Consider the following 14,773-nt stretch of genomic DNA (forward strand, 5'->3'; position numbering starts at 1 on the left):
TGGTTATATTTAAAAAAATTTGACTAAAATCAAATTCATCATATTATTTTATTCAATTTTGCAAATCCTAATTGTCATATTTAACAAAGTCAGAATGGCTAAGTTTTGCAACAAAAAAACTAAAATAGTACTTACCCTAATTTAACGATATAAAAAAGCATATCAAGCAAAATATGCTTTTAACTTTTACAACATTAATTGGTTGCTTTCTATGATCACATTTCACAACCATAAAAAAGTTTCTTTTTCCAAAATGAAACATATATATATATATATATATAAGTCAGATACATTACATATTTAAAATTAAAATTTATTATAAAAAAAATATAATCAAATAACTGCACTCTCCCCTCACTATCTCAATTATATTTTTCCTACGTAAAAAATAAACTGATCGAACGCCATGGATTTTTCCGCCGGTACTGTCTTACCAGAAACCCACATCGACGTCGATTTCGCCGGGAACCACCGCCGACCATCAGTTTCAGATCCGACAACCCGACCGGAAGCCCCTCTACTCCCCCCGCCAAGTTGCGTTAGATCATCGAAACCCGACGAGTTTCGACACTTTCACTTATGTTTGAAATGGTGCGCGTTAGACCACTCCACATTCGCTGGGAAATTCATATCCTACGTTTTTTTCGTGCTCTTCACCTTCATCGTCCCCGCTCTCACCGCCGTCTCCGTCAGGCAGCGGCAGGTCGCTGAAGGCGGCGACTCCATGGTCATATCTTTCAACACGCTTGTCCAGGTCCCCGAATCAGGCCTCACCATCATCGCATTCCTCACTCTTTCGCGGTTCTTCAATCGGTACGGCATCCGGCAACTACTCTTCCTCGACTGCCTCGGCGAAGACGCCATCGATATTCGACGGAAATACGTCGGCGAACTTGACCGCGCCTTCCGCTGCCTGGGCGGAATCCTTCTGCCATCGTTCCTAGTGGAGCTGGCACACAAGATCGTGCTATTCTCATCCGTGGAGATATCACCGCCTTTCGGATCAGTGATGGTGAAGTCGGGGGGCGCCGTTTCATTGAACTCGGTGGCATTCGTGGCGGTGCTGGCGTCGTGGGTGTACAGGAGCGGAGTGTTCTTGCTGGTGTGCGTGATGTTCCGGCTGACTTGCGAACTCCAAATCCTTCGGTTCGAAGGGTTCCAGAATCTTCTAGAAGGGTGCAAGTCGAATAGTGGAGTGATATTCCGGGAGCACGTACGGATCAGAAAACAGTTGTGGGTTACGAGCCATAGGTACCGTTTCTTCATAATTGGGTGCCTTGTTACCATTACTGTTAGCCAATTGGGAGCCTTGTTGCTCGTTTTAGCTTCCAAGACCCAGAAGACCTTCCTCAACTCTGGTGATCTTGTGGTACGTACGTAAGTACTTATATATATACTAGATAACGTGTTTGTTTGAGTTGTTTTATTTATAGAATTTTAACTGCTATAAGTTTCAAATTAATAAAAATATTATACATAAAACAATAATATAAATATATGAAAAAATTAAACAAAAACTTATGATTTTTTTAATATATATAATATAATAATTATTATAAACATAAATGATAATTTTTTTTAATAATTGTAATATATATTATTATTACTAAGTAATCCACATTTCTTTAGTTTTAAAGTTGTAAACATTTTCTATAATTTTAAAAATTTGTTCATTGTTTTTTTAATATATATAATAGAATAAATTATAATTTTATACTATATATAAATATTTATACGAATAATCTTTATATATATATTACACCTAAATACATTGATGATATAAATATATATTTACATGACTTATATATAAAATACAATAATATTTAAAAAGAAACTAATAATATAAATAAAATAAGAATAAACAAAATCATAGGGTAGACAATAGTATACATGTATCAACTATTTTTATAGTTTCTAATATATCTCACAATGTCCTTTGGTGAATTTGATAAAGAAAAAAAAAGCTCTAATCACTTGATAAAACATAAATATCGCACAAATTTATAAGATAAAAAAATGATATATATGTCTTTAATTAAATAAATATGATTAATTTAAATAAATATGAAATAAATATGATTTAATTATTTAAACTATCATAAAATATCTTATTTTAATAAATTAATTTTTTTAATTTTTGTTTAAGTTTATGTTTGTTCGAGTTTTTGAATTTGGAATTAACAACAATCTCTCTATATATATTATACGTTTAAATAATTATCATTGTAAAATATCTCAAAAATATCATATTTTAATTTGTTTAATTAATTATTTATTTAAGTTTAAGTCGTGTTTACATCTTGTCACGACCCGAGCCCTAGGCCGTGGCAGATTTGTAATATCCATAACTTGGGTGGTCAAAGGTCAAACTTTGACCCTCGATGGAAAATAGTCTTTATAAATGATCCTTTAATTTATATTAAATATTACTATAATTATAAGTCGAAACAATGGAATAACTCCTATAATTATATATGAAGATATTACGGATAAAAGTATGATCATTTATCTTAATACATAGAATAATAATATCCCCACAATTATGTAGTCACCAAACAGTTAAATTTAATAAGTCATAAAATACCCAAAATAATACTTAGCATCCACCATTCCTCATTTCTAACTAGGACATAGCTAATTTAGATGTACAGAGCGATAGGTTCCAAATTAAATACATACAATGTTCAAAAGATAGGACTATGGCACTAAACACATTTGCTTCAGCAATAATTCATACTTTTCCACGTTCGCGTCACTAGGCTCCTGGAATGGGAGAGATAAGGGTGAGCTTATAAAGCCCAGTAGGAAAGCAACTAACAACATAGGACTCAAAAGTTCAATAAAAACCCCTGCATGGTTAGCTTTTTAAAACAAAACATACATCATCATGTATAAACCAAAATAGAGAGACCACAAATAATCATAAGAGCATAGCTACAAGTGCACATCACACCGTCCACTAGATCCCTAGTTCCCGTTACCCACCATAGAAAATCCGACATCCTAAACCGGGTAGCCGGACCTGATAACTACCACAAGGGGGAGGCTCAAAACACTTCCTGTATACAGATGCTAGGTCTTTACACCTACAGGTGAGTGGACACCTAATCTACCTATGATAACACAGAGACTAGGTCGTGAAACAACAACGTGCACCAATCATGATCACTATGGCTCTCATCGGTATAACCAAATGCAGGTAAACATGAAAAGAAAGAAACATATTCCCTTTATATTCTAGAAAATTGGGCAGCATAACAGCTACATTTGAATAAACTCAAAATCATAACCTGCATAAATAAGTGAACAAAAATATATATTTGACACTCAGTGCCCTCAGAACAGATCAGAAAATATGCAGGTTAAGTTTTCAATTTTTCAAACATTTTATAAATATCAAAATTGGAATATGTTGAATGCAATTTAATACGAGTAAAATAAGTCCAATAGTCTAGTTGAGTCCCTACCTCTTTAGATACCTCCTTAGAATTCAATCCGAGCCCAAAGCAACGCTCCTAAGCTTATCGATGATCTTAGAATGATTTAGTCCGATTTTAATATCACGCTTTTCCTACGTGCACCAAATGAGCAAACGATTATCATCATAGCATTCCTTATTCAAAATCGTGTCCAATGACATATAATATGACCATATTTAAAATTTCAAGTTCCGGAACCTCACCCAAGCGGTGCACTATAGCGGTTGGTGGCGGTACCGGAAACGTCGACGAATATATGCATAGCATATATCAAAACGATCCTCTCGATGAGTACATCACGAAAGTACAGCTCCTTTGCCCAAATGACCTCCGGTGTCGCCGGAAAACGCTTCCAAAGGGCGGAGATACCTAAAATCTTGCGGGAGAAAAACGGCGAGTTGACTGGAATGAATTAGTGGGTTTTGTTCCTCTCTCCACGCTGGTTCCAAGGGTATCAACCACTCGTCAAGAGGTGGTCGGAGTTGGCCGAAAAACACAGTCAAAGTTGATGGACCAAAACTTTGACTGGCGATTCCGAACGATTGACGGCGAGTTGGGCGGTGCCGCTTGGCAGCTGAGGTCGCCGGAGCAAGGCGAAACCGATGAGCTGCCGCACGTCAAAAATGGTGGGCGGTGGTGGTTGGGTCTGGTGCCTTGCCATGGGATGCCGAGAGAAGAAGAAGAAGAGGAGGAGAGTGTCGGGGAGAGAGAGAAAAAGAAAAGAAAAAAAAACTGAATATATAATTAAATTAAAATATATATTTTTTCTTTATTTTCCTTCCCTTTTTGACTTTTCCAACCTGAGAAAAGTCTCAGGTTTCACACATCTACTATTAAATATAATAATATTATGTTAAATATGAGAATATTCCGTTAAGGTTAACTGGAAAAAAAAATTAAAAAACCGTTAAAACTAAGAATTTTCATTATCTAAACATTTTTTATATAGAAGAGATAATGATATTTTATAATATTTAAGTTTATATTAATATAAGTATTTAATATCTAATTTTATATTAAATATTATTATTATAATATATTTTATGATATTTGAATTCATATTAAATAATTAGTAAAAAATTAGGATTATATATTATCAAAATAATATTTATAACATTTAATTTATATTAATATAATTATTAAATATCTAGTTTTGTATTATATATTATTATAATAATGATATTTTATAACATTTGAATTTGAATTTATATATATATAATTATTATATACTTAGTCTTATATTAAATATTATTATAATAATGATATTATATAATATTTAAATTTATATTAATATAATTAAGAAATATCTATTATAGTTAGTTTTAAAGGAATATTCTCTTAAATATTTAGAATATTTCATTTAATAATCAAACAAATCATTAAAAGTAAGAATTTATGTTATTCACACTTTTTATATAGAAGAGACATCTCTTCTATATAAAAAGTGTCTAGATAACGGAAATTTTTGGTTTTCACAGTTTGTTTTGTTAACTTTAATAGAATATTTTAAATACTTAACGGAATATACTTTTAAAACTAACTAAACATAAGTATTTATTAACTATATTAATATAAATTCAAATATTATGAAATATTATATTATATTAATATTTAATATAAGACTACATATACAATAATTATTATTGTTGACGCGGTTCTTCGCCAACAGGTAATTAAAAGAAGAAGAGAAAGAGATTAGTGCTAATAATGAACCGAAACAGATATATGATCTTAGCAAATGGAAATGTGACTCAAGACACGGTTTTTAAGTGGTTCAAATGTTAAAATTCTTCTACTCCACTAGTCAGTATTATTGCTTTGTACTGGGTATTTAATCATAGGGCCCTTTTTTACAATTGAGAGTCCAACCCCTATTTACTCCCAGGGTCTCCATATTTATAGGAGAAGGCACCTGGGAGTTGGTAAGAAGGTCATCACGTGACCCTCTTACCTATCGTATCTACTCTGTGACATTCATGATTAATTCATAAACCTGACACATAAGTGCGGTCAAATCAATAGGTAAGGAGATAATGGGCCGCATGGCCCAACCCAGTCGTGGGTGTCTGAATACGCACGTTCCTGCTGCGTGTCTGAGAAGTCAGGGGGATATCAGACACGTGATGTCTGATATATGCACGTTTACCTTGCGTGTGTAGACTTTACAAAGGGTCATAGCCTCCATATCTAGCTCGTACCACGAGCTGCATACTTGACTCGACCTTCGGCCTTCAGAGTCCTTCCCCCAGCCTTGGACAATCTTGGCGAGCCCTTGGGGTCTTCCCGAGCTAAGGAGGTACGACCTCGAGACAGAAGCTCCGGTATTGGGGTTGTTCATGAGGTAATCATGGTTAGGCCGCAGCTCGGCTTGCTAATCAGTCCGTGGGAAATCCAGGACGTACAATTATAATAATAATATATAAAATATCATTATTATAAAATATCAAATGGTATAAAATATTATTATTATAATAATATATAATACAAAACTAGATATTTAATAATTGTATTAATATAAATTTAAATGTTATAAAATATTATTTTGATAATAATATATAATCCTAATTTTTTTTACTAATTATATTAATATGAATTTAAATATTATAAAATATTATTATAATAATATTTATTACAAGACTAGATATTATTATTATAATAATATATAATACGTAATCTTAATTTTTATTTAAAAATTAATAATTATTATAAAATATCATTATTATAATAATATATAATATAAAATTAAATATTTAATAATTATATTAATATAAATTTAAATGTTATAAAATATATATAATAATTCTATTTAATTTTTATTAAAAAAATTATGTTTAAAAAGTTATTATATTATATATATAAAAAAAATCATAAATAATATATTAGTTTAATTTTTTATTTAATATATTTATGTCATTATTTTATATGTAATATTATTTATCTATTTGAGATTTATATTAAAATGATTCAAATTTAATAAATATAATTAATATATTTTATAAATAAAATTAAACAAAATAAATATGCGTGGTTTGTATCTAGTATATATATATTTATAATATTATCCGAGAAAGAGTTTAAAGGAGTTACTTGATGATTAGCTACCTAATGAGAAATGTAATTTAATTGTTATAATAAATTATATTAATATATAATAGGTATGTTCGGCAATGGAGATTAGTGGATTCTTCTTGTGTTTAGTCGGGGCAGCGAGAATCACGCACAGAGCTCAAAGGATAGTGTCCATAGCAACGAGATGGCACGTGCTTGTCACATGCGCATCAGCTGGGCCGGACCCGTCCAAAGCCCATTTCCTGGAAGCCGACAGGGATGATCAGCAGCAGTGTGGCGAGAGTGACTCTGATTCCTCCGACACTTTTGTCTCCGTTTCGCCACACGACTCTTCCTCCTTCCAAACTAGACAGGCTTTAGGTAATCACTAATACTACCTTCCTATCGTATAAACATTTCAAAAAAATTATTAATTATTTTTATTAAGTCTTATAATTTTTATATAAATTTTTAATAAATAAATAATATTATATATATATATAAAAATGACATAAGTATATTAAAAAAAATTAAACAAAAAACATTGTTTATTTAAAAAAATAATAATAATATGACAATATTTTAGATTGCAAACTATCATATTTAAGATATAAAACATTTATGATATTATTCAAATCATACATTAATGATTGAAGAAGAAATTTCTTTATTTTTGATAAAATATAAATGTTATTATAATTTTTTATTTAGTTATATAGTCGTATTATTTACTCAAACGACACTTATATATAATGTATTTATTATGTATTATATATTATTATAATAATAATATTTTATAATATCTGAATTTATATTATTATAATTATATAATATCTAGTTTTGTATTAAGTATTATTATAATAATATTTTATAATATTTGAATTTATATTAATATAATTACTAAATATTTATTCTAGTAAAATTTTATAAAAATTATGATTATATATTATATGTTATAGACTAAATTGCGGCTAAATTTTGGGTATAAAAATGCCATATTTTGAAGATATTGAGTATATATTTACTGCAAAAAAAAATATTGAGTATAAAAGTGTAAAATTTTGAAAATATTAAGTATTTTAACTGCAATTTACTTTATGTTATACATTATTGTAATAATATTATTTTATAACATTTGAATTTATATTAATATAGTTATTAACTATCTAGTCTTGTACTATATATCATTATAGTAATGATATTATAACATTTGAATTTACATTAATATAATTAATAAACATAGTTTAGTATTAAATATTATTATAATAATAGTATTTTATAAAGAATTTATATGAATATAATTAATAAATATCTTACTCCAAAAAAAAGAAAAAAGAAATATCTAATGATATTTTTATAATATTTGAATTTATATTAATATAATTAATAAATATTTATTTTTAATTAATTTTAAAAGTATATTCCGTTAAAATTAAAAATTTCTGTTATCTATAATATATATAATATACAGCTTCTATTCAATAAATATAAAATGTAATCTAAATAGATTTCTTCTAATTTATTGTATGATATAAAGGAATGATGACACCAAAATACTCAACTAGTTACAATTCTTACAGTGAAATACCTATGTAAAAAATTTGACTGCAAAACTACTCAAGTAGTTATAATTCTTGCAGTTAAATACATGTGTAAAAAAATTGTTAGCAAAACTATCTAAATAGTAGATTTTCTTGCACTTAACTCTTTGTTGTTAAATCAACTGTTGAAACTAACCCTATGGGACACATGGCTTCCTCCAATTTGTCCATTTTTTTAATTTTTAAATATTTTAAAATTAATGAAAAAAAATTAATTCCAAAAAAATAAATAACATTTTTTAAATTCATAAAAAATTAAAACATGTATTTTAAAAACTAAAAAAAATAATATTATTTAATAAAAAATCTAAATAAAAATCATAAAATTTTCATTTTTAATCAACATGAAGTTAGATTGTATTTAGACTTTAATCAAATTAAAAATTAATTTTTTATGAATTTATTTATATTTTCATTAAATTAATGTTTTTTATTTTTAAAAATACTTGTGTTAATATTTTGGAAAGTAAATATTTTATTTTATTTTTTTCTGAATTTTTAGTTATTTTTAAAATATTTAAAAATTAAACTTGGAGGCACTAAAATATTTATTTTTTATTTTTCTTGAATCTTTAAATATTTTTAATTATTTTAAAAATATTTTGGACGAATTAGAAGTTGTCATGTGTCTTATAGAGATAGTTTTAATAGATGATTTAACGACAGAGAGTCAAATGCAAAAAAATCCACTACTTAAGTAGTTTTATTGTAAAAATGTTTACATATGTATTTAACATCAATAATTTTAACTATTTGAGTAGTTTTACCGTCAAAATTTTTACATATGTATTTAACTACAAGATTTATATAGTTTTGCCACCATTATCCCAAATAAAAATAATAAAAGCGATTAGTCATCAAATTCAAAATAAAAGCAAATGTTAAGTTGGAGGTATATGAAAAAAGTAATTTTATCATATCGGTATTATTTGAAGAGAAATAATAAAAATTTGGAGGGTTAGGAGCTGAGAATTCATATAAGGATGATGGAACAAGACTACATTACTACTCATAGAGTTATAGATAAACAGTAACAATTTTATTATTTAAGTGCATTTTTATACAAATTTGAACATAAATAAAATCATAGCAAAAGTAAACTTTAAAAATGATCGATTATTTGTTCTAAAAGTGATATAAAAATTCATTTTATTAGTAATATATACAGAAAAGAATTATCATAAATATTGATTAAAAATGGATGCAGTGGCATATTTGCAACACAACAATGGAGGAATTACTCTGTTTGGATTTGCGCTAGATCGAGGGATGCTCCACACATTGTTCGCGTTCGAGTTCTCTCTCGTACTGTGGATTCTTAGTAAAGTGGTGGTTTTGTCTTAATCAAATAATTCTAATTTAGTTATTTCTGCTCTGTGAGAGTACTGGGCTACACTATATATGAAGCCTAATAAAACACGTTGCTTGCTATTTAGAGTTTGGGTGTAGTTGCTACTTACTACTCCCTATTTCAAGGATACCAATTTATTATTCTACATCTATTTTTCAAAGAAATTTTTGGAATTTGGCTAAACTAATATAAATACACACGAAAATTATTCATTACTGATTTTTTTAATCTCTACCTTTAGTACTAAATTTTGTAGGAAAGTTAGCAAAAACAAAAAAAAAACAAAAATTTAATGGCTCTTTAAGGGTGTTATTAAAAGTCTTCCACGTTGCCTCAAATATATTATGTATAAATAATGACATAATATAAATACCTACAACATCTCACGTGGGCAAATGTGGTAGATATTCCACCTCTCCCTATGAGAGAAGTGGAATGTTGACATATGTCTCATGGGAAACATACAACATCACCTTATGGGAGACCTAATATGTGTATTTTTTTTTATTACATTTAATTGATAAATTAATAAAATTGAATTATATTTAATTATATAATAAATTTGAAATATTAAATACAATTTTATATTATTTGATATGTTGACACATTTTTTCACCAATAGTGAATTATGAAAATAGCTGGAATGAATTAGTGCTTAATGATAAATTGCAATAAGAAAATGATCCTCAAGAGCACCAGAAAAGAACTCTTAAGAACACTCGTCTTTTTTACGTGGTTCAGTGGTTAAAATCTACCTAGTCCACGAGTCTATATTATTACTGTTTCTCCCTCTAAATTTTGACAGAGTTTTTGTATTACAGAAAAAACCATCCCTTCCCTATCCAATATTTTAGTATTTATAAAGAAAATCCCTGGTGTTGACCGTGAATTTAGCCAACGACGTGAGAACGTCAACTACGACAACCTTCAAGAGAATTATAAACGACAACATACAGTTTTTTATGAACGAAAGTAAATAACACGAGGTTTTTATAGTGGTTCAGCCCCGATGATCGGTAATAGCCTAATCCACTTAGAGATTTTATTACTGTATTCACACTCAAGATCAGATGAACCGTGTCAACTGAGTTTCTTCAGTGTGAGATATTCCAGAATACAAAAATGGGTTTTTCTCAAGAACAACACACTTTCTCTCTCTAGAATACAGATTCACTCTCGATTTTGCCAAAAGTCCTTTTACGATCCTCCCAAATCCCTATTTATAGACCTGGGTTCTCAACTGATATCCCCTTTTGATAGGGATATTCTCTTATTTACCTAATATTTATATTACAAAATAAACATTCAAAATATAACTGATCCCTAATTTCGAGTGAGGATTGAGTGATTCCCGGATGCTTGGACCAATTCTCACTGAAGTAGTTTCGGGCAGTTTGACGTAGCTTCTCATGCATGTTGACTATTCTTCAAGCTTTACCTAGGTCAAAGGTGGCATGTGCATGGCTCTCCTTGGACCAAAGGTCAGTTACATTCGAGGTATATTCCTCCATTGTGTTCGATCGGACACAATGGTTGTCTTCTTTGGCTTAAAGTGGTTCAAACCACCCTATTTGACTCCTTCAATCAAGGTCCGATCGGACCTTGTACTTTGCTCCTCGGCCACCATCTTCTTCCTAGTATCTCCTCGGACCAAAATGGTCCAAGCACTCCTTCAGGCGTCTTGTGCGATCGGGCACAATGCCCCTCTACTTGGACCTTAAATGGTCCAAGCTTCCTTCGTTTAACCAAGGTCCGATCGGACCTTGGTCCTTTCTCCTCGGACATAGGTGGTCTGAGCCACCACCTCTCCTTGGATCAAAATGGTCCAAGGTACCACACAAGTACCACGTCCGATCGGGCACACATCCTTCTCCTCGGGCCAACAAGGTTCGAACCTCTTCGTTCAACCAAATGCTCGATCGGGCACTAGACTTTTCTCCTCGGACCAAGGTGGTCCGAGCCACCATCCACTTCTCCTTGGACCTGAATGGTCCAAGGTACCTCCTATGTGCATGCTCGATCGGTCATAGTCATCCCTTTGGACCAAAATGGTCCAAAGTACCCACACGCATCATGTCCGATCGGACACCACAATTTCTACTCCTCACTTCATTCAAGCCCAAGTTCACTTCTTCCATATCATACCCGATCGGCCACTATGTGGCTTTCCCCTTGAGTAAAACTTGAGCCTTATTCTTTTTGAACTTATTCGAGCCAAGCTTAACAAGAGGTCTCCTAAGCTTAGGTCCGATCGGACCTACTGTTTTTATATCTTGAACCAAAATTCATACCTCCCCTTCACTTTCTCGAACTTGGCACCAATTTAATTATATGGGTCTTTAAACTGAGGTCTGAGCCAAGCAACCCCCAGTCTAAATACTCTCTTCGATTGGGCGTATTTGGCTTGACTATCTGTCCCATTCCTTAACTGATGTATTAGGCCATTACTAAGCCAGATCACCCTACTAACTCATGCCACGTGTCAATTTCACCGCCACGTCATTCTTTTCAAATTTTTGGGATAACACCTGGATAGGCCCAGGAGTCTTCACGTGACTTAACCCCCAGTGTTATCTGTTATATTATTTCATATAATATAATGTTAGATTAAATAATGTGACAAAATGTCATTTGTCACATAAATGTGATTTGTCACACCTTGTAACATATTATTGAGAGTCACAAAATTAAACACATGCATGTGCCCAAATGTGACATATTTTGGAGTTACAAAATCAGTTACAAATTTGTAACTCCCAAATATTACCCAATAATGTGTATATTATATGTTACACATTTGAGGTTGGATTTCACAAAGTCGTGATGAAATATGGCTGTTGGAGACATGTTTTTAACTCCCAATAGGTGTTTGGAGGTTACAAAATCATGTGAGACGTTTTGGAAAAATGATTTTTTTGTGCTGAAAATGGCCTGTGGCCGCGGTCTAGGGGACAGAAGCCAGTGGCCGCGGCCACTGAAAAGTCCTGGGCACGACCAGTGAGGCTGACAGCCTATATGGTTTTTCAGTTTTTTCCAAATTGAATGGTTCTAACATCCCAAATAACTCTCAAATCTCCATTTTAATTCCATAAACATCCAATTAAACATTGGTAACAACCATGGGGGTTGGTGAAATTTAAAATTCAATGGGGTATCTCAAACTCTATAAATAGGAGCCTAATGCTCACTTGTAAGATACACCATTTTCCATCCACAAAGCACTTGGCTGGAAAATACACCATAGAGGCTTGATAATTCCATAGAGCTATTTCCTTGAGAGATCCCTTAGTGCTTAGAGAATAGGGGAAAATAAGCTTTTGGACAAAGGTTTTGAACCTTGTTCAAGTTGATGATCCCCACTACTCTACACTTTGGTTGTGTGAGAGTTTGTCCCTTTTTATTGGTTTTATTTTCATTCTTTTGATCTTGTTGATCTTATTTACTTGTGTTATTATTGTTTTGAGTTTGCAATCTTCTTCTTCTACATCTTTCTAGTTACTTGTATTTTGAGCAATTGAGTTGTAATATTTATTTAATCAATTACCTTGTCTTTTGTATTTTTTGCATAGAGTTGTATTTTGGTTTTTTCATATTTCAATTGAGTATAAAAATATATTCTCTAACAATCAAAAGCTTAGTTCCTTTTCAATGGAAGGAGAAACTGTTATCCAGATTTCCGGATAGCGTTTAGATTGATGTCCTCGGGGAAGCAGAATTACCAATGTCTTTCGCGGTAGGTGACCAGAGCTCGCGGGTGGACAGAAAGGCTTCGCCTCTCCCGTTTAGTGTCCGGATTACTCTTTCAAGAAAACACGACACGGAGGCTCGTCGACCCTCTCGGACTCCCGAAGGGGTATCCTTCAGGGAAGCTCCTTCCAGGAGGAGCTCTTCAAGTGGTCTTCGCGGAAACAGTTCCGTGCCTCGCACGGAACAAAACCAAGCGGTCGAGTCATGGAGGAGGCATATTTGGAATGATATCCACCTGACACAGGATCCCGCCTGACACGCCCGACAGGTCAAAGCCGCACACATCCCAGCACGCCTAAGGGTACCTTTTCGCCTACTGTTCCGCTGACAACTTGGAAAAGACGGCTGACTTTGTGTGTTTCCCATACTTTCATGTAAATATACCCACATAGAGTCTTGTAGCCATGCTACTACAGTAATTGTATCCCCTATTTATGGCTGGTGTAATTAAGACTCATGTACGTAGAGAAAAAACCTAATCCAAAACCCTAGCTATAAAGACCCCTTCATTTTACAAGAAGGGGGACGGCCAACAAATCACAGAGCAAGAACTCTACTAAAATCTCTCTAGCTTCATCTTCTTCAAGAGAACCCGAGAGAAACACTGTAAGTGTGTGAAGTTCTTGTACACCAGCCATCTTACTGTAATCCTTTCCAAGTATAATAACATCGACTCGTGGACTAGGGCTTGTTAACGCCTGAACCACGTAAAAACACTGTTTATTTAGTTACATTTCAGCACTTCTACAGTTCTTATCTTTTTATTATTCTGTTTGTATTCGTTTCCGAAAAACTCGGTAAACAGAAACCATAGAGATCTTGTGAGGATCCAACTTTGAAAAGACGGTAAGATAAGGTAATGTTCTTCTTTGTTTTCTTAGAAGATCTAATGGTTTTCTTATAGTCATAGAAATGAGAAGAAGAAAAGTTCATAAATGAGATTCATTGTTTTCTAATCTCCTTTGTTTTTTAGTGGTTAGATTAGAAGATAATATAATTATACGCCCTAAACTTCCACAGGGTATTAGCGAGCTGAAAAATGGCATAATCCTATCAGCCACGTGGAAGCCACCTACCCGGAGCTGCTGTTACGAGTCTCTACCTCTTTAGCTCGAGGTCGCCAACGGTTTAGTGAGAATACTCGAAGGCATCAGGTCAGCAGCGTGGACACCACGAGCTGAGACCACATCAAGCTCAGGGTACGATCTGGAGCTGACACCTCCAATCCTTTATAAAGTCAACCACGCAATGTAAATGTGCGCATATCAGACATCACGTGTCTACTCCATTCCTGAAATCTCGGACACGCAGCATAAACGTGCGTGTTCTGGTACCCCACGACTGGTTTGGGCCATGCGGCCAATTATCCCCCTTACCTATTGATTAGACCACACTTCATTGTCAGGTTTTAGGAATCAATCATGAATGTCACAGAAGTGACATGATGGGTAAGAGGGTCACGGGATGACCCCCTTTGCCAACACCTAGGTGTCCTCTCCCTATAAATATGGAGACCCTGGGTGTTGCAAAGGGTTGGCTTCTAATTT

At 32.3% G+C, this 14,773-nt stretch overlaps 1 protein-coding gene and 1 long non-coding RNA gene across 3 annotated transcripts; one reads left to right on the forward strand and one right to left on the reverse strand.

The window, feature by feature from the left end:
* The first annotated feature begins 301 nt into the window (after positions 1 to 301).
* On the forward strand, positions 302 to 9,694 carry LOC133804493 (uncharacterized). The gene is made up of 3 exons (XM_062242648.1): positions 302 to 1,369; positions 6,635 to 6,908; positions 9,336 to 9,694. The coding sequence occupies exons 1-3, from the start codon at positions 407 to 409 to the stop codon at positions 9,470 to 9,472; spliced, it is 1,374 nt and encodes a 457-aa protein (XP_062098632.1). The 5' UTR covers positions 302 to 406; the 3' UTR covers positions 9,473 to 9,694.
* LOC133805105 (uncharacterized) lies at positions 2,541 to 4,380 on the reverse strand. 2 transcript variants are annotated; one of them, XR_009878841.1, is made up of 3 exons: positions 3,683 to 4,161; positions 3,468 to 3,571; positions 2,541 to 2,763 (listed from the first exon to the last, which is right to left on the reverse strand). It is a non-coding gene; the product is annotated as an uncharacterized LOC133805105 (long non-coding RNA). The 2 variants fall into 2 exon arrangements; XR_009878840.1 differs by having other exon boundaries at positions 2,541 to 3,571; positions 3,683 to 4,380.
* Positions 9,695 to 14,773: the final 5,079 nt, after the last annotated feature.

Source organism: Humulus lupulus, chromosome X (genome assembly GCF_963169125.1).
Source record: "Humulus lupulus chromosome X, drHumLupu1.1, whole genome shotgun sequence".
NCBI classification, from domain to species: domain Eukaryota; kingdom Viridiplantae; phylum Streptophyta; class Magnoliopsida; order Rosales; family Cannabaceae; genus Humulus; species Humulus lupulus.